Source organism: Hyla sarda, chromosome 12 (assembly GCF_029499605.1).
Source record: "Hyla sarda isolate aHylSar1 chromosome 12, aHylSar1.hap1, whole genome shotgun sequence".
Taxonomy (NCBI): Eukaryota; Metazoa; Chordata; class Amphibia; order Anura; family Hylidae; genus Hyla; species Hyla sarda.
Window position 1 is genome coordinate 59473930 of NC_079200.1, and position 23085 is coordinate 59497014.

Below are 23085 nucleotides of genomic sequence, written 5' to 3' on the forward strand. Positions count from 1 at the left end.
CAGAGGCTGTATTATGATCCATCTGTTTCTCAAACATTCCTCTCCTATTTTTAATATTCTACAAAAATGTTGTTTTGTTATGAAATCCTGTCCTGGCTGAATAGTCTCTTCTTAATGTTAGCATACTCAGGCCGTATCTAAGCATTCCAGGGGTCTGAGCTCAGCTGGAGTCATTGACCCTTAAACTTATTTGTGCTCAAGAATAAAATAACGTAACCCGTGAAGACCAATGCTTCTACTTTTGCCAGTCACAAGAGGAGCCCTTGTGTATTCAGTGCTGAACTGATTGCGGGAACCTCAGATGTCCTTTCTAATTTGGGTTTGTGTCAGGCAGCCGAGGTGCTGATTGACTTTTACTGTGTTAATCTCTAGCCAAGCAGGAAGTCATTTTGGCTTGTTATCCTGTCCCAGAGGTTCAAGTCTTGCTCCTGCGTTGTCCTACATTGTTATAATTTCCCAGCATCCTCATTGTGCAGTGTCTGTGACACTATGCAGAACACTGCGGCACATGTGTTAGGCAGAACATAGCCACACGGGAGAGAAGACTTTGAGTCAACGCCAAGAAGATCTTCTACCCCTCTCTAAAGGTCTGTGTCTCCTAACATCCTCACTCATTAAGCAACCTACATAGACTTCATGACTTCATCCAGGCTCCATGTCAGCCTGCAATGTGCTACTTTTACTTAAAGGGATCGTAGACGTAAAAAAAAAAAAAAAAAAAGATTTATTTGTTGCAGAATTTAGTTTTGTGGTAACGCTGTGCCTTCAGATGTGATGTGAGGAGGGGAATCTTTGCAAACCTTCCAACTTTAATTAGTAATATAATAATTATATCAGTTTTAATTTTTGTGACAAACATTTTTGTCATAGTTTTTGTCAGGTGCATGTTTTTATTGCCGAAAACTTAACAAAAATTAATTGAAAACAACTTTGATCAAAATGATTGCAATTTTAATCAGCAAATAAAAAGGAAAGGGCATTACTCACTCACAGATCCCGTGTGGTCCAGTTAGTTGCTCTCTATGGCTCCGCTCAGCTGGCGGCATGCATCTTTTACATGTGTTGCAGATGGTTGGCAGAGGAGGCGGAGCCACAGGAAGCAGCGGATCTGGCTGGCCTGTGTCAGAGGAGCAGTATTTATATGAGTTCAGTGTGGGGATCCTAACTTCTATATGGAGGCAGTGTGGGCACTATGGGGGAGATCTATCAAAACCTGTCCAGAGGAAAAGTTGCCTATAGCAACCAGATTGCTTCTTTCATTTTTCAGAGGCCTTGTTAAAAATGAAAGCAACAATCTGGTTGCTATGGCCAGCTGGGCAACTTTTCCTCTGGACAGGTTTTGATAAATCTCACCCTATAAGTAACTACCACATGGGGCAGTATATATTTTAAAAGCATTTTGGGTGGCTTTGTACCGGATTTCTGATTTTTTTTTTACGGCATACCGTGAATGCGCTTAAATTTGCAACTTTATACTCTTCACTGTTGAAAGTAGCAAGAAATATGGAGGGCGGAGTTGAAGTAAAGCCACACCCCCACTTTACAACCGGCCCTGAAGGCCCCCTCATGACGTCACGCCCCCTGCCATAGACATGAATGGAGGGAGCGTAGCGTTACGTCATGTCTCCAGTCCCAAAAACTTCCGGTTTCTGAGCCTGGAGACGCAGCTCCGCACATAATGCGGGTGCTCCAGGGAGATCGCGGGGCCCCCCGCGATCAGACAACTTATCCCCTATGCTTTGGATAGGGGATAAGATGTCTAAAGCCAGAATACCCCTTTATATATAAATGCAAATTAGGCTCTGGAGCCCACTGGTTGTTCCCCTTGGCCACTAGATCACAGGGGAGAGTCAGGGATTACAGTACAGCTTAGTGGCTGTTAGTCATGTGGGATGAGGAGGTGACCAGTGCTCCAGTGAGGGGAGTGACTAACTGGTAAAAGACAGGACTGTGCTGGGCTCTAAAAGTTAATGGGGACGCCATGGTTCTAAGAAATACAGTGCATGTTATGACTTTTTTAAGACTGCTCCTCTCTATGCCAGTCTTCATAAATGATCACCAAATCATCAGTAAGTTCCTATCTCATTATACCATCTTGATTTTTTTTTTTCTAGGATTTGGACTGTACTCCCTGTACAATAGTCTAATAGATTTATTAAGTACTTAAATAACATATTCTACTTTTTTATTTATTTAATTAATTTGTACCTTCTATTAAGAAGTATAGTTATTTGGTCCATTCTCTTTTCTTCGACATTACCCAATATGTATGTAACCTCTCTTTATAGTGATATATCAGCCAGCAAAAGAATCTGCAGGTCCAAGAGATGAAATTGGTAAGAAAATTCCCATTTGTGTTGTACATATACTGTTCCTGCAGCATTCTCCAGCATATCTGACAGTCATAGGTTAAGGGCAGGTGACCAGCAGGTAAAAATAGAGATCAATGCTCCGGGAATGAGGAGCGAAGTGACCTGTGTAGATGGAAGCTCAGAGGCCATGTATGAGATATACAGCTTTAGGCCAGATCACTGGATGACCCAGTAGTTTTAGAGATAATTCTCTTTTATAGCTTCGATAATGTCTCCAGAGGAGAAGGTCTCTTAAAGGAACAGGAGCACCTTTACAACCAGGAATAATCATTGTAAAATAATGTTAATGTCCTGGTAGAAGCAGCCGTGACTATATAGCCATGTTCTCACAGTTTTTCTGCACAGACTTTGGTGCATATTATGCTCCCAAAAAATATATATATTTGCACTGCGGATCCCATTGTTTTTAAAGGGGTACTCCGGCTCTAATACATCTTATCCCCTATCCAAAGGACCCCCGCAATATGTCGTTGCCCACCCACCTTTGTGAGCTCTCCGCAGCCCTGGAGGCTCCGAGTGTGTAGCGTGACGACCACAGGGCCGGAGTATCGTGATGTCACGACTCCGCCACGTGTGACAACATACCTTGCCCCCTCAATGCAAGTCTATAGGAGGGGGCGTGACAGCATTCATTTCTGTCTATAGACCCCCCTCCCAAATGCCACAGTCTCTGTTTATCGAGGCATCTGAGGGGTTAAGCTGCAGAGATTAGTGTATCCTCTGATCATGACTGCTCTGTGTGGCACCTGTTGCATATATAGCAGGCACTGTTCTTCAACGTATTTCACTGATGCATTAAAGGGATATGTTCTATGGAGAACCTTCAGCTAACAAAGTGAGATGCTTAGTCCTACTATATTTTTAGGTATTTCAACCAATGTTCTTTTTTACTTTAACTGCTTATATTCCATTGGGTTGTGTTCATATGATGCAGCCCTGGAGTTGAAATTGTTTTTATGTACCAATTTGGTGATCAGCGTTAACACTATTGGTGGACTCATACATTCCTGGTATATACAAACTGAGGTTTTTTTTAGCAGATATGACAGAATTTATAAGGAATGGAAACCTTTATTTTGAATATAATTACATTTGAATATAAAAAAAACTGACTCTCCTCCTGCTATCTGTCCTTGAGGCACTGACAAGTTGGCAGGCACAGCAATGGAGACCCCCGTTTTGACTTGATGTGACATGCGTAGCTAAGACTCATCATCATTCCTGTAATTGTTTATGATCTGTCTAATCATATTAATTTCCCTGTTAATTGATCATTTCACAGCGCTCTCATTAACCCATTTAATGTTATCATCTCTAATAAAACCGCCCGAGACACCCCAATTTCTGTGCTTAACTCATCTATTGGTTATTAATACAACCTGACAGATTGGAACCATTCCAATCCTCTCTTTTCCTTTTGACAGAAGAATATAATAGGGTTTTAGATAATTAAAAAATGTTGGCTTTATTTCTCTCTATTATATATTTTTTTAATTAATATTTTTTTTTTTATTATATTGTTCTTTAATTTTTAGCTTGGTTTTGCTTAGCAATTTCCCTTTCCAAAAGAGGGATTGGGTACCCTGTAGACCTTAATCTAAAGCTGGCCATACATGTTTGCTGTGGACTCAACACTCTTTCAGCCGACAGCTATCTCACCCATATAATCAAGTGGGCATGTGTTTTTCCACCTGTAAGGGTAGCACCCTTGCGCCAACCCTTGTTGAAGAGGATGGTGTTCTCTCTTCCATTGTTTGGTAATGTTGCATTTTTTTCAACTGTGCTATTTCAGATGCAAGGGAAACGTTTTGCACTGACATTTCATACTTAATAAATAAGACTTAAAATACCGTATATACGTATAAGCCGAGGCCCCTAATTTCACCCCAAAAACCCAGGAAAAGTTATTGACTCGACTATAAGCCTAGGGTGGGAAATACATCATCCCCCCATGTCATCATCCAGACCACCGTCATTAACACCCCCGTCATCATCACCATGTCATCATCACCCTGTCATCATCACCCCCGTCATCATCACCCTGTCATCATCACCCCCGTCATCATCACCCTGTCATCATCCCCCCCCTTCATCATCACCGCCTGTCAATCCCTTCATCAGTGGTCTTCAACCTGCGGACCTCCAGATGTTGCAAAACTACAACTCCCAGCATGCCCGGACAGCCATCGGCTGTCCGGGCATGCTGGAAGTTGTAGTTTTGAAACATCTGGATGTCTGCAGGTTGAAGACCACTGCAGCCTTCGTCATCATCCAGACTCCCCTTTAGTTTTCTACTCACCTCCCCTCAGTGGGAAGGGTGAGCTGTTCCGGGCCGTCTATGCTGCAGGGACCTTCCGGTAGGGAGGGTTAGTCATTCCGGGCTGTCCATTTTCATCGAGAGGCCCTCTTCTCAGCTCTGGGCCGGCCCCGGCCTAGTGACGTTGCCTTGATAATGACGCAAAGGGACTTTCATGCGCAGGGACGTCTGCTGTGCATCGTCGTCAAAGCAATGTCACTAGGCCGGGGCCGGCCCGGAGCGGATGGCCGGCCGATGGCTGTCCGGGCATGCTGGGATTTGTAGTTTTGCAACATCTGGAGGTCCGCAGGTTGAAGACCACTGAGAAGGGATTGACAGACGGAGAGTTCACTCGAGTATAAGCCGAGGGGGGCCAAAGTCGAAGCAGAAGCCATAGAACTAGAAGCCAAATGTCTGTTTTTGTTCCAAAGAAAACTTTTTATCACCGAGCCTGACTGGAAAGTAAGAGTCACTTCCAGGAGATAACCTGACATGGTCACATTCTAGATATACTGTAAAAGTAAGATCAGTTTTCAGTTCACTGACTGTGATTTATAGGGACTGAACTACACAAAAAAAAAAGATATAAAATTTAGGAATGGGTCAAATACCGCTAAAGATCCAGAGAGGAGCAAAAATAAAATCAAAGTCCCATAAATCTCAGTATGAAAGACTGCATTCTAAATCATGCTGCAATTTTACAAGCAATATCCATCGTGTACTCTGACCTTTTTAAATATTCATTTCAACAATGCTCCACAGAGACACATTTCTGGGCTAAATCTCACATTCTCACTATATCTGCTAAGAATTTAAAAGGAATGGAACTGGGAAGTGAACAGAAATGTTAAGTATATTAAGAGAACATTAAGTAGGTGACATAACAACAATAGAATGTAGATAGTGGTGGGAAGGTTTTTTATTTTATTCAACACTAATACGTAAACCTCGAATAGGCGCATCAGTTCAGTTTAAAGTTATTGCCAATCCTAAATATTTTAAGGCCTTGTCTGGGATTTTACCAAATCAAAGGAGTTATTCAGCCTTATAATATTGATAATATAAGATCAATATTAGGTTGTGGGGGTCTGATGTTTGTATGCAAAACATACGACTCCTGAGACAAACGATTGCATGCAGCAGTCTGTGGCATACGTAAAAGAGAGGGGGACCCATAGCAAATATTGAAATAGGCCTCTTATTATGGCGCCTGATATTTACACCCAGGACAGAAAGGTCTGGGCTTAATTTCCCCTTGTTGTCTATTGGTCAATACTCCCCTCAGTTAATTTTCTGGCAACGCAGTCCCCTTGAGAAAGGAGTTCTGCACAGTTTGTTACCAATATAAAAAAAATGGGACCCAGTGAGACAGAGCCCCTTTCTCCAAGGGGCCAAAGCAGCCACATGGTCTTCCACTATGGCACGTACGCCATTGACAGCAGTCACATTGTAGTATGTGATGTCACGTGGGGACTACCGGAGCATCAATTCTGGAGCGATGGGGGAAATAGTATGTGATTAATAGTTACTATTTTACTATTTTATAACACATTTTGCGTTAGCCTATTTTTTGACAACTCCTTATTAATGACCACCTGTGTCTTAAAGGGATATTCCAGGCCAAAACTTTTTTTATATATCAACTGGCTCCGGAAGGTTAAACAGATTTGTAAATTACTTCTATTAAAAAATCTTAATCCTTCCAATAGTTATTAGCTTCTGAAGCTGAGTTGTTTTCTGTCTAACCGCTCTCTGATGACTCATGTCCCGGGAGCTGAGCAGTTCCTATGGGGATATTTTCCCATCATGCACAGTTCCCGGGACGTGACATCATCATTGAGTAGTTAGACAGAAAACTTCAGAAGCTAATAACTATTGGAAGGATTAAGATTTTTTAATAGAAGTAATTTACAAATCTGTTTAACTTTCTGGAGCCAGTTGATATATATAAAAAAGGTTTTGCCTGGAATACCCCTTTAATAAGATTTATTGAGTCCTAGTGGGCCCTACAATACTAGTCATAGGGGAGAGGCTGAGACATAACAAAATTTTGTCTGTAGCCCCCACCTACTTTGTGTAATTTTTAATACCGGGAACGTATTATGTAACTGTAGGACCTTTAGGCCCACTCTGATACTGAAATCAAGGCGAGACATCTACAGTACTTCTACATCTCTAGTACAGCATCCAGATAGAGTCCATTAAGGGGGAAAAGATTCATGTAGTTTAGCAAACTCGCTCTTAAACACTTTGCTACTCTGAAGGACACCACTCCTGTCTATGCCGGATATGGTATTGCATCACAGATTTATCAAGATTGCCACTGGAAGGAACAAAAAAGGTTTAGGAAAATTTAGTAATGCGTTTGTGCCTAGACCCAAAATTTGGTTCATCTTTGTGCATCTAATTAAAGGGGTACTCCACTGCCCGAGCTTTCAGAACATTTAGTTCCCAAAGCTCGGTGCGTGGTCGTGATGTCACGACCACACCACCTCAATGCAAGTCTATGGGAGGGGGCGTACTAAATGGGATTTTGGTACCAAATGTTCTGAACACTGGGGCAGTGGAGTACCCCTTTAAGACACATTGCTTTTTAGGAAACTATTCCCAGCTCACTTAAAAGGGGTACATGGTGTGTCAAAGTTGGCTTTATTTCACTAAAATTGCATCATAATATTACCAAAAAATAACAGTAAGTTTAAAAGTCTTTATATGCATCTAAATATCTGACCAGATTAGTACATTTTCCCCAATGTTCAAAGGGTAGGGGATGAGTGAGTCCCCAGCCAATCACGAAAATAAATGTCCTATGAGCCATTCAACCAGGAAGACCACAGTACCTCATTCTTGTCATCCTGCGGATAGGGGATAAGTGTTTTTTTTGGGCAAAGCTCTTTCTCACAGAAGACAACTTAAAGGGGTACTCCGGTGTAAAACAAATGTTTTCAAATCAACTGGTGCCAGAAAGTTAAACAGATTTGTAAATTACTTCTATTTAAAAATCCTTCCAGCACTTATCAGATGCTGTATACTACAGAGAAAATTGTGAATTTCTTTCCAGTCTGACCACAGTGCTCTCTGCTGACACCTCTGGCTGTGTCAGGAACTGTCCAGATTAGAAGCATATCCCCATAGAAAACCGTTCCTGCTCTGGACAGTTCCTGACATGCACAGAGGTGTCAGCAGAGAGCACTGTAGTGAGACTGGAAACAACTTCACAAATTTCTCTGTAGTATACCTGTACAGTAGTATACAGCAGCTGGTAAGTACTGAAAGGATTTTTAAATGGAAGTATTTTACAAATCTGTTTAACTTTCTGGCACCAGTTGATGTGAAAAATTTTTTTTTCCACTGGAGTACCCCTTTAACTCAGATAACAAACAGATGTAGCAGAGGTTAGTACTGTATGTCAAGTATAGAAGTGGCAAGTTTGACATCTGGCTATAATTTGGCAAAATCCATCAGTGGGGTACGGTATATTAGTTTGTAAATGTTTCGTATATTGTTCGGTTTCAGTTTAAAGACAGACACTTTTGTAAATAGATCTTTATACAGTATATACAGGTGTATTTTGCAAGCCTTCTGTCACAGAGCACTTTCCTCTACAAGTCTTAGGGTGGGTTCACACCACGATTTTTCGATACAGTTTTTGGATACGTTTAAAAAAAAAAAACATATGCAACCGTACAGCAAACTGTGGCCATAGACTTTCCATTCAAAACCGTATGCACCATATTGTATACGGTTGTCTCCGTTTTTCAAACCACACGGTTTTTAACTTTTATTTTTCTGGACAGAAAACTGTGGCCTACCACGGTTTTTGGTCCAGGTGAAAAACCGTATTGACCCGTATACGTTTTTTTTTAAACATGGGAGTCAATGGGAACCGTACAGACCTGTATGTGTGTACGGTTCCATCCATTTTTCACCATACGGTTTTTGACTTTGCACAGTTTTTTTTCTTGGAATTTCAATCAAACAAGTGAAACTTTATTCATAATGGAGTGAAAAGTTCAAAACGTATATGTTTCTTTTCTTAAAAAAAGGATGCAACCGGACATCATTTTTCAAACCGTATACAGATAAAACTTTGTACACACGTTTTGATAGTTTAGTCAGGTTTTGAGGAATCCGTTTTTTTATCAAAAACCTGATAAAAAACTGTATTGTAAAAACGTGGTGTGAACCCACCCTTATAGGCAGCATTTTGTCACTTTGAATGTACATTTTCATGTTTGCATTGCTGCATTCTTATATGCACTTTCTACCTTTTCTGTGAGAGATTTCCCAGTTCTGGCCTTGTGTATACATTGGCGTGCATGTTCTCCCTCATCATTGTTGCTGTACATTAGCATTTATAAAGTGTGTTGTGGCACTCCTGACACTGTCCTGCGGGAGGCTCCGGAGCTGCCACTGATTAATTGGGTTTTAAATGCAAACAATGGAGGGATTTTTCTTCTAATAATCACCCAGCAGCAACTCTTATCTTCCCAGCAAGGCACCTTAATACGGCAGAATGCAATAGTCACCAGCGTGTGACCACGTTGGGGGTGACATAGAGGAAGGCTGTTGTAATAGGGTCAGTAAGAGATCACAGTGTGTGCAGTTATGTGAGAATGTCCTTAATACACAAAGCCTCCTTTATCCCAAGAGGAACATGCTGCATAGTAGTACATTGGCGTCTTTTCAGACATTCCTTGAGGACAAGACTAATCACAGCTTGGTGCCCCAGATCTTCCTGCAGTATCTAGAGAAGGAAAATGTATTAGGCTGACCCATCGAGTAACTCCTTCAGCAGTAGCTGCGATGTATTGATTGATTTTGTGTATATGCTTTCCCTATGGCCATCGTGGCCCAAAACTCATATCAATACAAACTAGAAACTAGTAATAAAGCAATATAGTGTGATGCATTCACTGTGTTTTTAGTGTGTCCAAAACTGTTTGACACTATTAGTACAGAGTACCAGTGGGATGGCAGACCATGGCACAATGTGACTCCACCATGCTGCCGATGGTAGTTTCTTTGGCTGGCAGATGTAGGTGCCAGCATCAGTGTAGGCCCAAAGGTTGTGGCACTTCAGCCCTGCAAGGAGGGTACAATAGTGTAGTGTAGAGTTTTGGCACCAGAAGAGGATTGTACCAAAGGATAGGGGATATGATGTCTGATCGCGGGGGTCCCACCGCCGCGATCTCCCTGCTGCACCAGGCATTCATTTAGAGCATCAGGCCAGAGGCGAGCCGTCACACCCCCTCCCATAGACTTGCATTGAGGGGGCATGGCCGTGACATCACGAGCATGGTGTGACCGTGACATTACAAGCCTCCACCCCACATCGCCAGTCATCCAGCACGGAGCGAAGTTCGCACTGCGCACCGGATGTCTGGGGTGTCTCACCCGAGATCGCGGGTGTCCCCTGCAGCGGGACCCCCGCGATCAGACATCTTATCCCCTAGCCTTATGATAAGGGAGAAGATGTCTAGGGGCGGAGTACCCCTTTAATAATGTGGAAACAGCTAGTTAGGTGTCCTTTGTACTGCCCTCTTGGGGGGAGGTCTCGTCTCTTGAATAGAATAGCTTTCTGAGAGATAGTATGGACTTGAGTCGGGACTTGGTGTGGCCACTGCAGCGTTTCAAAGCCTCATCCCTAGTGAAGAACTGCTCAAGAAGAGAACCCTGTGTATACAACTGAGCAACCAAAAACTGCTGGTGAGAAGAGAGTAAAGCCTTGATTTACCATGCATGGACAATTCAGATCCTCTGGAGAATGGACTCAGCTTGCAGGTGCACAGTCTAAGCCTTCTCAGGCTTGCTCTCTCTCCTGCACATAGAACATGTTAAGCCCTGCCCTCACTTCCTGTGTTCCATTTTGCTGTGTTTGTACTAAAGACAAAATTTCCCCAAAACAGCTGTTTTTCTGGGATAAGGAGTCATTTTGGGTAAATAAAGTGATTTACAGAAGTGTTAGAAATTACATAGGCTATCAAATAGAGGGAAAAAGTTTGAAACAGCCAAAGCTTTATGTGCTTTCTTCTGTGTTTGGAGCCATCAAACGTACTTTGCCTTTAAGACACTTCTGTAACCATCATGTTTATTGTGCTGCTTTTGTGTGTCAAGAATTTGTGAGAAGAATGTTGTGTGAAAAGAAAACTAAAAATGGATTGTAGACTGGATACTTGGACAGATGGCTATACTTAGAGAGGATCTGTTGTCTCTCCTGACCTGCCTGACTTAGTAAACAAATGCTTTTCTCATGAAAGAACAATTCTGAAACATTTTTATAGCTCTGTGTTGTATTGTTCTTCCTGGAAATGAATGATTAAGGGGGTACTCCTCCCCTAGACATCTTATCCGATCGCGGGGATCGCGCCGCTGGGGACCCCTCGATCGCGGCTGCTGCACTCGGCGTTCGCTTAGAGCATCTGGGGCAGTGCCGAAGGCTCATGATGTCACTGCCATGTCACTTCCGTCACGCCCCCTCCCATAGACTTGCATTAAGGGGGCATGACCGTGACCTACAAGCCTCTGCCCTGCCTCGCCAGTCATCTGGCACGGAGCGAAGTTCGCTCCATGCACCGGATGTCTGGGGTGCCGCAGCCCAGCGGCAGGACCCCCCGCGATCAGACATCTTATCCCCTATCCTTTGGATAGGGGATAAGAGGTCTAGGGGCAGAGTACTCCTTTAAGTAGCTGACTGGGTGTAACTAGTTGGGCCGTGTCTCTACACTGTCTATCACTGTCATCTTTGATTGGACAGTCTCAGGCAGTGTAAGGACATGTCCTCAAGTGGTAACACCCAGCTGACTATTTAGCCATATTCGGAGGAATAAAACAAAAGAATGGCACAACACAGAGTGATAAGGATACATGCTCCAGCATTGTAATTTTATGAGGAATACAAGTTTTTATTAAAACAGACATGTCAGGAGAGGTCCACTCAAATTAGAGCTCCATAGCTACCTCTTGCAAGTCAGTTTTTGTTATTGTTGTATTTGTTTTATAAACCATTGAACGGTAAAGGGGTTGTGCCAAGACAGGCCCCATCCATATGCCACTTTAGGCCATATGGGTGTCAGTAGGATGGTTCCATACATAGACACCCGCTATATATCCACTTGATATCCTTAAGACTGTGGCAACGACATCCACCATAGAATTTAATTTTGTGTTAGAAATAGACTTCCCATAGTCCAGTTGTTACTGGAAACCTTTTTTTTTGTCCACCTTATTAAAAAACATCTCGCCTCTGAGAAGGGGTGAGTTTTGCGGCTATGTCAGGAAGGCTGGAGAATTTGCTCGGTCTGCGTCTGGATGTCATTCCCCATTGTCTGGAGACTTGGGGGATTGACAGTTGCATCAGGTGCCTGACACCGCTTTTGTGACTCTGGCATGTCTCGGGATCTGCACACAAAAGCTCTGACACATCCCTGAATGAAGCGTCCATTTTTTTTTGCAGGAAGGCGTGACTGACACAGTAATCTCGCCTTCCCAGTCTTGATTACCTGCCCATATCTGCCTTCCCCTACTGTTACATTATAGTGTCTCTTCCTCCCATCGCATTTCACACTCTTGTTCTTGGAAATTAGAAACTGTCCTCTCCAGTGTTATCAGCTCTGTCCAGAGCCTTGCTGGCAATGCTGTGCCACCCTGCAGCCTGGCAGGGAAGTGGTTAAGAGCGAGCACCAGTCCAGCCAAACTCACCCCCTTTGATTGGAGCCTTTTACAGCTAATTGAACATTTTCGCTGGGCTATGACTGAGAAAAGAAAAGTTATTACGTGTATGGGATGTGATCTGGGAAGCTGATTTACTCCCTGCTGGCTGCCAAGCCTTGAATATGATAAGTTACCCTGTCTGAAATATCGAGCTGAAGGCGAGCTGCAGAGCGGGGTATATGACTGGAGATATATCTGTACGTGAGGCTTTCACACAGGGCCTTATAGCATCGTTTCTTGCTTTTGAAGCCTCTGCACATTCCCTGTGTGATATCATTAAACAAGACAAAGAGAAGCAGATGAATTGCAGCTTTTGTGAATTCCTGTAGGAAGGACGCCTTGTGACAAAATCCCCAGGAATCGACTCAGTGCCACAAAGATCAATAAACACAGCAGCATTAGGTGTCCATTACTGAATAAGAGCCGGCCTGTGCATTCTAAGGGACGCGTATGTGCCCAGTTATCAAAGAGCAAAGTGGCGTATTTTAGCATTAAGACACCATTTTGCCGTCACTTGCCTAGTTATAAATGAAATCCACCCACCTAGTTATGGGGTCTCAGCAGGATGCAATACCATAGTGCGGCACAGACCTCTCAGTAGAAGCTTCTAAGTATATATGAGTGTGAAATGAATCAGCGGGGTGCCAATATACATCTCCCAGAGCCTTGCAGAAGAAACCTGGAGAGTAGACGTTGGGCAACCCGAACATTCAGCGGCTTTAAAGGGGTATTCAAGACAAAAAATTTATATATATATATATATATATATATATATATCAACTGGCTCCAGAAAGTTAAACAGATTTGTAAATTACTTCTATTTAAAAATCTTAATCCTTTCAGTACTTATGAGCTCCGGAAGTTAAGGTTGTTCTTTTCTGTCTAAGGCCCCGTTCACACTACGGAATTCTTGCGGAGATTGCGCCTGGTGGCCGCCGCCGAAGATGCTTTGGCGCTAGGGCCGCGGGGCACTGAGCCGTCACCATTGACGGCTATGGTCCGCTCGCGGATTCCGCACAAAGAATGAACATGTTCTTTCTTTGCGCAGAACACTTTCAGCGGCGGATATGTCCGCAGCTGAAATTCCGCAGTGTGAACGGGGTCTAAGTCCTCTCTGATGACACGTGTCTCGGGAAATGCCCAGTTTAGAAGCAAATCCCCATAGCAAACCACTTCTAAACTGGGCGTTTCCCGAGACAGGTGTCATCAGAGAGCACTTAGACAGAAAAGAACAACCTTAACTTAAGAATCTCATAAGTACTGAAAGGATTAAGGATTTAATAGAAGTAATTTACAAATCTGTTTAACTTTCTGGAGCCAGTTGATATATATAAAAAAGTTTTTGCCTGGAATACCCCTTTAATATTGTGATTAGAAATCAGAGGAGTAGTGTACAGCATCATATTTAGCATTATCACAACTTATGTTTTCAAGACACACATCAAAGATTGGGAGGCATTCATACTCCTAGATCTTACTGTATATTACATATACTCACAGTTAATTCCAGTTATAGATCTGTGAAGTCAAACTTTTAAATCTGGAGTGAAACCACAATGGAGTCACCAACAATTTGTTCCCTGTAAAATTGTGAAGGGTTTCTCCATGTCCTATTGCCTCTTGTGGCATTGTAAAACTTAGCAGAGAAACCTAATGTCTATATTGACAAGGTGTGGTCTCCAGTAAGCATTACAGCAATGACTCCCATACTGCTAGTTTCTGGGTCCCATGGCCATTTATGACCCTGAAGGGTACATTCCCACATGGCATATTTGCTGCGTATTTGCTGCTGCGTATTTTATTTTCTCTGTTGAAGTCAATGGGTAGGAAAATATGCAGCACCAAATACACAGCAAATACGCAGCAAAATACGCCGTGTGGGAACGTACCCTTACACTTGTACAAAGGCCCATATACAGTGGTCCCTCAAGTTACAATATTAATTGGTTCCAGAACGACCATTGTATGTTGAAACCATTGTATGTTGAGACCAGAACTCTATGGAAACCTGGTAATTGGTTCTAAAGGCACCAAAATGTCATCCAAAAATAGGAAAAAGTGAAGATTAAAGAAAAATAAGTAGATAAAGCAAATATTCACATATAAAAGTAAGAAGATCTGCTGGGAGCTGTAAATCTCTGTCTATGTCAGTGTTTCCCAAGCAGGGAGCCTCCAACTGTTGCAAAACTACAACACCCAGCATGCCCGGACAGCCAAAGGCTGTCCGGGCATGCTGGGAGTTATAGTTTTGCAACAGCTGGGGGCACCCTGCTTGGGAAACACTGGTCTATGTAGAGGAAAGGAGCTTCTTCAGGGTCCTGTACAGAACACGCAATGTCCTAAAAAAGTAAAATGGTGTTACCTGGTGTCCAAAGGAGCAGATAACCCTGGTACAGGTAAAGTGTGCAGAACATGTTGTACCTCCCTGTACTGTAGGGGGCACTACCAGACACCAGTCAGTGCATACGCTTCAGTAATACAGGTGTTTTACCAGTAAAATGCGCATTCTGATTGGTCAGTTCTTCCGGCCATTGACACGTTTCACAGATCTGGACTGTCTGTAGCATTTTATCTTGAGTCTGGTTTCAACTTACAATGGTCCAGAAAAGACCATTGTATGTTGAAATGATTGTATGTTGAGGCCATTGTAAGTTGAGGGATCACTGCATCCATATAGACAAGGTATAAACCACAATGAGCATTATGGCAAGCTTTAACGCTGCCTATAATTCAAATATCTGTTTACATTAACCTGTGTAAAAATGCCTAATACCTATACTGTAAGGTATGGACCCAATTAATATTTTAGTAATGTCAGCTTCCCCATTGCCCACAGTGCCAATATCTGGGTCCTATTGCTCTTTGTAGCATTTGAAGATTGTGTAGAGATAACTAATGTCCATACTTGTGTAGAGCTCCTGCTCTCTGTAGGGAACACAACATTGACAAGTATGGGAGGGATGAAGAGTCTTGCCAGCCTGCACTCCTACTAGTGAAAGAAAGAGGGTAGTCAATGTTTGAGTGTCTCACTTTAGCAGAAATTGAATCTACATGTTGCAAAAAATGGACAAAAACATGTAACACGTTTCTACCAAACCACTTTTAATGCTTCCCGAATAGGAAAATCCCTATTGAAACCAGGAGAAGCCACATATAGTATAAGGGTACGTTCACTCGGGCGGGTTTATTTGCGGGTTTCCCGCTGTGTACTTGAAAGGAGACGGGCTTTTTGCGTTTGTCTGCAGCAGATTTTCCGCTGCGGATAATCCGCCGCAAGCCCCATTGAAGTCAGTAGGGTCTGCGGCGGATTTTCCACAGCGGAAATTAAACAGTGGAAAATCTTCTGTGGCCAGACGAGAAGAGCCCGCCCCCTTTAAAAAATGCAGCCAAGTAAATCCGCCTGTGTTAACTTACCCTAAACATCTCCTTACAAAGAATTGCAAGGCCATGTTTTCTGTTTCAAAGTTTGGAGTCTACCCCATGTCCTTCCTTACCTTTCCTCTCGGCTTGACATATCCTGAAATAGGAGGTGTAAGATGACTGGCTTTGAAAATGAAAACATGGCCTTGCAATTCTTTGTCAGGAGATGCTATATGTCAGGAGATGTTTATGCTATATGTCAGGAGATGTTTATGCTATATGTCAGGAGATGTTTATGCTGTATGTCAGGAGATGTTTATGCTATATGTCAGGAGATGTTTATGCTATATGTCAGGAGATGTTTATGCTGTATGTCAGGAGATGTTTATGCTATATGTCAGGAGATGTTTATGCTATATGTCAGGAGATGTTTATGCTGTATGTCAGGAGATGTTTATGCTATATGTCAGGAGATGTTTATGCTGTATGTCAGGAGATGTTTATGCTATATGTCAGGAGATGTTTATGCTATATGTCAGGAGATGTTTATGCTATATGTCAGGAGATGTTTATGCTATATGTCAGGAGATGTTTATGCTATATGTCAGGAGATGTTTATGCTATATGTCAGGAGATGTTTATGCTGTATGTCAGGAGATGTTTATGCTATATGTCAGGAGATGTTTATGCTGTATGTCAGGAGATGTTTATGCTATATGTCAGGAGATGTTTATGCTGTATGTCAGGAGATGTTTATGCTATATGTCAGGAGATGTTTATGCTATATGTCAGGAGATGTTTATGCTGTATGTCAGGAGATGTTTGTGCTATATGTCAGGAGATGTTTATGCTATATGTCAGGAGATGTTTATGCTATATGTCAGGAGATGTTTATGCTATATGTCAGGAGATGTTTATGCTGTATGTCAGGAGATGTTTATGCTATATGTCAGGAGATGTTTATGCTATATGTCAGGAGATGTTTATGCTATATGTCAGGAGATGTTTATGCTATATGTCAGGAGATGTTTATGCTATATGTCAGGAGATGTTTGTGCTATATGTCAGGAGATGTTTATGCTATATGTCAGGAGATGTTTATGCTATATGTCAGGAGATGTTTATGCTATATGTCAGGAGATGTTTATGCTGTATGTCAGGAGATGTTTATGCTATATGTCAGGAGATGTTTATGCTATATGTCAGGAGATGTTTATGCTATATGTCAGGAGATGTTTATGCTATATGTCAGGAGATGTTTATGCTATATGTCAGGAGATGTTTATGCTATATGTCAGGAGATGTTTATGCTATATGTCAGGAGATGTTTATGCTATATGTCAGGAGATGTTTGTGCTATATGTCAGGAGATGTTTATGCTATATGTCAGGAGATGTTTATGCTATATGTCAGGAGATGTTTATGCTATATGTCAGGAGATGTTTGTGCTATATGTCAGGAGATGTTTATGCTGTATGTCAGGAGATGCTATATGTCAGGAGATGTTTATGCTATATGTCAGGAGATGTTTATGCTGTATGTCAGGAGATGTTTGTGCTACATGTCAGGAGATGTTTATGCTGTATGTCAGGAGATGTTTATGCTGTATGTCAGGAGATGTTTATGCTGTATGTCAGGAGATGTTTATGCTGTATGTCAGGAGATGTTTATGCTGTATGTCAGGAGATGTTTATGCTATATGTCAGGAGATGTTTATGCTATATGTCAGGAGATGTTTATGCTGTATGTCAGGAGATGTTTATGCTGTATGTCAGGAGATGTTTATGCTGTATGTCAGGAGATGTTTATGCTGTATGTCAGGAGATGTTTATGCTATATGTGGCTTCCCCTGGTTGTGATGGGGATTTCATCCTGTCTGTTTTATTTTCATATGGTGGTAGCATATTAAATATTTATAGTAAGACATTGCAGTCCTTCCCTGAATTTTCAGACAGGTTAAGGTTGGACATATCATACATAAAAGTCTAAAGGCCTTCTGGTCTGTCTCGTACATGATGACTGAGGAGTTAGGATGTCTTGTGATTTATTACTTCTTTCTTTGCCACATACGGTGATGTTATTTCTACGGTTTATTCCTGAAGAATGTCCTTGGGTTATTGTGTCCATTGTGTCCAACTACCTGCCGTGTATTTAAATGTGTTTTAATGTTGTGTTCAGTGTATTAGGAGGCCTATCTCACTGCTTATAGGAACACTCCACACTAATACTTGCAGGTCCTAAAAGCAAAATACCTGACACAGTGATATTGTCCCTTCGTGCGCTCTAAATCCTTGTGTCGTGCGCCTCCCTTACAGGTTTAAAGTCATGGCATAAAAAACGTAGGTGGGAAAAGACTTCTATTGTGTGTTTCTGATTTTCAGGACCATGGACAGTTTTTTTTCTTCACTATATTAGTACAGTAAACTAAATAAAGGATGAGTGTTCAAATATTTAAAGGGGTTCTCTGCCCCCAGACATCATATCCCCTATCCAAAGGATAGGGAATAAGATGTCTGATCTCGGGGGTCCCGCCGCTAGGGAGCCTCGCGATCTCCCTGCTGCACCCGGCGTTTGTTTCGAGCGTCGGGTACTGCATCGGAGCACCAGAGGCTAGTGACATCACGGCTGTGCCCTGCTTGTGACGTCACTGCCGTCAAGCCCCCTCCCATAGATTTGCATTGAGGGGGGTTGGCTGTGATGTCATGAGCGGGGCGTGACCATGACATCACTAGCCTCAACCCCGCATTGCCAGTCATCCGGCACAGAGCGAAGTTTACCCCATGCACTGGATGTCTGGTGGATAGGGGATAAGATGTCTAGGGGCGGAGTACCCCTTTAACATCATTGATGGCTTTATTAGAATGCAAAGTACAATGTACACAAGGATTCGTTCTAAGCAATATAGAAACTTGATCAACTTGATAACAGATATCTGAGTGTATGTCAGCAGCTCTTATTCTGTAATGTGTCTATCAGAGCCTTCATGCCCCACACATTGAGGCTTTAGTCCATTGGCCACCTCTGTGATATTTTGTGCACCATTAAATATACTTAGGTGTATTTGTGGACTACTAGCCATCTAATGATGCCTCCACCCATAGAGCCTGCTGTCACAGTAATATAGAGTTTCTGTGCAATAAAATCACATCATCGCAGCAATGTTTCAGGCCATTTCCACTTACCGCAGACATGAGTGAGAGGGAACTAGACTATTTATTTCCATGCATCAGTCAAAGGAATCTTTCAAGATAGTGTATCAGCTGAACTCTGCATAAAGTGTTAGTTTAGTAGATTGGATCGGTTCTGAACATGTCTTCGATATCATGTTTCAAGTGACTAGAGTCTATTCTGGATGCCATTGCAACAGCACAAAAATATAAGAAGTGTTCTAGACACAATTATAAGTGTTCTAGATAAAAATATAAGAAGTGTTCTAGACAAAAATACAAGGATTGTTCTAGACAAAAAATATAAGAAGTGTTCTAGACAAAAATATAAGGAGTGTTCTAGACAAAAATATAAGAAGTGTTCTAGACACAATTATAGGTGTTCTAGATAAAAATATAAGAAGTGTTCTAGACAAAAATATAAGAAGTGTTCTAAACAAAAATATAAGGAGTGTTCTAAACAAAAATATAAGAAGTGTTCTAGACACAATTATAGGTGTTCTAGATAAAACTATAAGAAGTGTTCTAGACAAAAATACAAGGATTGTTCTAGACAAAAATATAAGAAGTGTTCTAGACAAAAATATAAGTAGTGTTCTAGACAAAAATATAAGAAGTGTTCTAGACAAAATATAAGAAGTGTTCTAGACAAAAATATAAGAAGTGTTGTAGACAAAAATATAAGAAGTGTTCTAGACAAAAATATAAGAAGTGTTCTAGACAAAAATATAAGAAGTGTTCTAGACAAAAATATAAGCAGTGTTCTAGACAAAAATATAAGAAGGGATCTAGATATCCCCCCCCCCATACAGAGTATATTTTAGATTGTGCATCAAAATAGTGTTGTCATGTTTCGTTATATTGGGTTTGTTCTAGATTTTGCTTAATTGCATAGTGTGTGATTTGTGTGCTAGAGACCAATTTATTATCTTTGATATTGGTGTGTTAAAGGACAACTGTAGTGGAACACTTTTATATATGCTCGTGCCTCAAAAATAAACAAAATCAACTCATACATACCTTCCTACGAGGCCCCGTTGGTCCGGCACAGGCCTCACGATCCGGCAGTGCTGACGTCATTCCACTTCCTGGGGACGGGGATGCCGCAGAGCCATCGGCGTATCACCGGCCGTAACGATGTCCCGTCCCGGCTGGTGATAGGCTGAGCCCACTGTCATGTAAGAAGCCGGCCAGAGCTCCTTACATGACAGTAGGCTCAGCCTATCACCGACTGGGGCGGGACATCGCTACGGCCGGTGATACGCCGACGGCTCTGCGGCATCCCCGTCCCCAGGAAGTGGAATGACGTCAGCACTGCCGGACAGTGAGGAATGTGCCGGACCAAAGGGGGCTCGTATGAAGGTATGTATGAGTTTATTTTGTTTATTTTTGAGGCCCAGGCACAGGCATATGTGAAAATTTTCCACTACAGTTGTCCTTTAAGTTTATTCTACATTTTGCTATAATTGCATGGTTAATTGTTTATAAATACAACTTCATAATTACACTGTATTTGATCTGTTCTTGATCTGTCAGGAGATGTTTATGCTATACAGTATGTGTCCTTATGTGGCCCAATGGTAATTATTTATATTTCATACTATTGATTTTTTATTTATTTATTTTTTTTAGCTAGTTGTTATAATGTATTAAATTTGTATTATGAGAAATGGTGGAAGGGTGAACTTAGTTTAGTGGCTCTGTTATAGAAGTAAACTGAATTACAGGTATATTGCGTACTGTAGATATAGTATCAATATAGCAAGGTATACTGAAACTTATTGAAATAATGTTTAATCTGGATATAATATCAAACTCATTGTAACTCACTGTGTCTGGGTCATTGTATCTGAGACTTGTATTAATGTTTTAATGCTTTTAAATAAACAAAAATATATTGAAGTGCATTAGCATTTCATGTATCAGCCACCAAACATTGTTGCATTTTGTTTCAGAGTCTTTTTTCCATGTGACAGATTTAATGTTCTAATATGTAATGTAGAATGGAAGGTCGTCGTGAATGCATGATAAAAGGAGATATTGTGGCTTATTCAGAGAAAAACCTTGTTACTTTACATTTCAATAGAGCCACAAAACAAAGCTTGTGCTATTACGGTGAAAACTTCCCTACAAACAGTAAGCAAGAGGTTTTGTATTAATTCACAGACGTTCTTGCCAACCTTGAAAATAGAAAAACCGTATTAATTCCCCAAAGCTGATATTTACATAACAAGTCAAAACTTTTTATTCTTCAGGAAGTTTTCTTAGAGCAGCACAACTAAAATCTCGGATTGAAATTTAAAGGGGTATTCCAGGGAAAAACTTTTTTTCTTATATCAACTGGCTCCAGAAAGTTAAACAGATTTGTAAATGACTTCTATTAAAAAATCTTAATCCTTCCAATAATTATCAGCTGCTGAAGTTGAGTTGTTGTTTTCTCTGCTGACATCTCAGCTTGTCTCGGGAATAGAAGAGGTTTGCTATGGGGATTTGCTTCTAAACTGGGCGGTTCCCGAGACACGTGTCATCAGAGAGCACTTAGACAGAAAAGGACAACTCAACTTCAGCAGCTCATAAGTACTGAAAGGATTAAGATTTTTTAATAGAAGTAATTTACAAATCTGTTTAACTTTCTGAAGCCAGTTGATATATAAAAAAAAGTTTTTTTCCTGGATAACCCCTTTAAAACAGAACTTCTGCGTCCTGTCTTTTCATTACATGTCAATGGAGAATACATTAGAGGTGTACTCCGCTGCCCTAAGGTTCAGAACATTTTGCTTCGAGCGCTTGGAGCGGGCGGCGAGGGGGGTTGTGATGTCACAGCCACTCCCCTTGTTACATCACACCATGCCCCCTCAATGCAAGTCTATGGGAGGGGGCGTGGCGACCGCCACACCCCCTCCCATAGACTTGCATTGAGGGGGTGTGGCGTGATATCACGAGGTGCGTGGCCGTGACATCACTACCCCCGTCGCCCGCAATCAGCATTCTAAACAAATGCCGGGTGCTGCACGGAGATCGCAGGGGTCCAAGCTGCGGGAACCTGCAATCAAACATCTTATGCCCTATCCTTAGAATAGTGGATAAGATGTCTAGGTGCAGAGTTTCCATTTAACGAGGTAATGGGCACTGTAACTTGTAACTTACCCCAATAAATTACTGTTGTAAAAAAAAATTATGCTGGCCAATAAAAGAAGTTGGGCAGACCAAGATTTCCAGTCAAACATGCTTGAATAGATTAAAGAGGATTACAAGATTAGAAAAACATGGCTACTTTCTTTCAAAAACAGCACCTCACCTCTCCAGGTTGTGTCTGGTACTGCAGCTCATTTCAATTTGATGTAAATGGAGCTGAGCTATGATACCACACACAAGCTGAACCAAGCAGCTTGTTTTTCTTAAATAAGATGACTTGAACTATATGGGAGCACACACTAATACTTTCTATATCCTGAGATAATTGATGTGACATAAACATCTTATAAAATAAAACACAGTATTGGTTTAGTCTGTGGTGAGGAGTTAAAGGGGTATTCCAGGCAAAAACATTTTTTTATATATCAACTGGCTCCGGAAAGTTAAACAGATTTGTAAACTTTTTACTTCTTCTTACTTCTATTAAAAAATCTTAATCCTTCCAATAGTTATTAGCTTCTGAAGTTTTCTGTCTCACTGCTCAATGATGATGTCACGTCCCGGGAGCTGTGCATGATGGGAGAATATCCCCATAGGAGCTGGACAGCTCCCGGGACGTGAGTCATCAGAAAGCAGTTAGACAGAAAACAGCAACTCAACTTCAGAAGCTAATAACTATTGGAAGGATTAAGATTTTTTAATAGAAGTTATTTACAAATCTGTTTAACTTTCCGGAGCCAGTTGATATATAAAAAAAAGTTTTTGCCTGGAATACCCCTTTAATATTATTAATGGGTTCTCCAGCTCCATAAATCACCAAATCTTTATTTCATTTTTCAAAAGTCAAAACTAGAGCAGGATAGGTTTTCTATGGGGATTTTCTCCTACTCTGGACAGTTCCTAAAATGGACAGAGGCATCAGCAGAGAGCACTGTGGTCAGACAGAAAGGAAATTCTAAAAGAAAATAACTTTCTGTAAATCATACTGCAGCTGATGAGTACTGGAAGGATTAAGATTTTTTAATAGAAGTGATTTACAAAT

The 23085-nt window shown here is 41.5% G+C and overlaps 1 protein-coding gene across 3 annotated transcripts in view; it reads left to right on the forward strand.

Annotated features, from left to right (window-relative positions):
* Positions 1–1126: 1126 nt before the first annotated feature.
* CDH4 (cadherin 4) overlaps positions 1127–23085 on the forward strand; it is a 471037-nt gene continuing 449078 nt past the window's right edge. Inside the window, exons 1-2 of one of the 3 annotated variants that reach the window (XM_056548614.1) lie at positions 1127–1145; positions 2289–2336. In XM_056548614.1, coding sequence (XP_056404589.1) covers positions 1142–1145; positions 2289–2336 — 52 coding nt within the window. In that variant the 5' untranslated portion in view covers positions 1127–1141. Of the gene's footprint in view, positions 1146–1966; positions 2070–2288; positions 2337–20208; positions 20271–23085 lie in introns of those variants that run through there. The other 2 variants (XM_056548613.1, XM_056548615.1) reach the window with 2 other exon arrangements.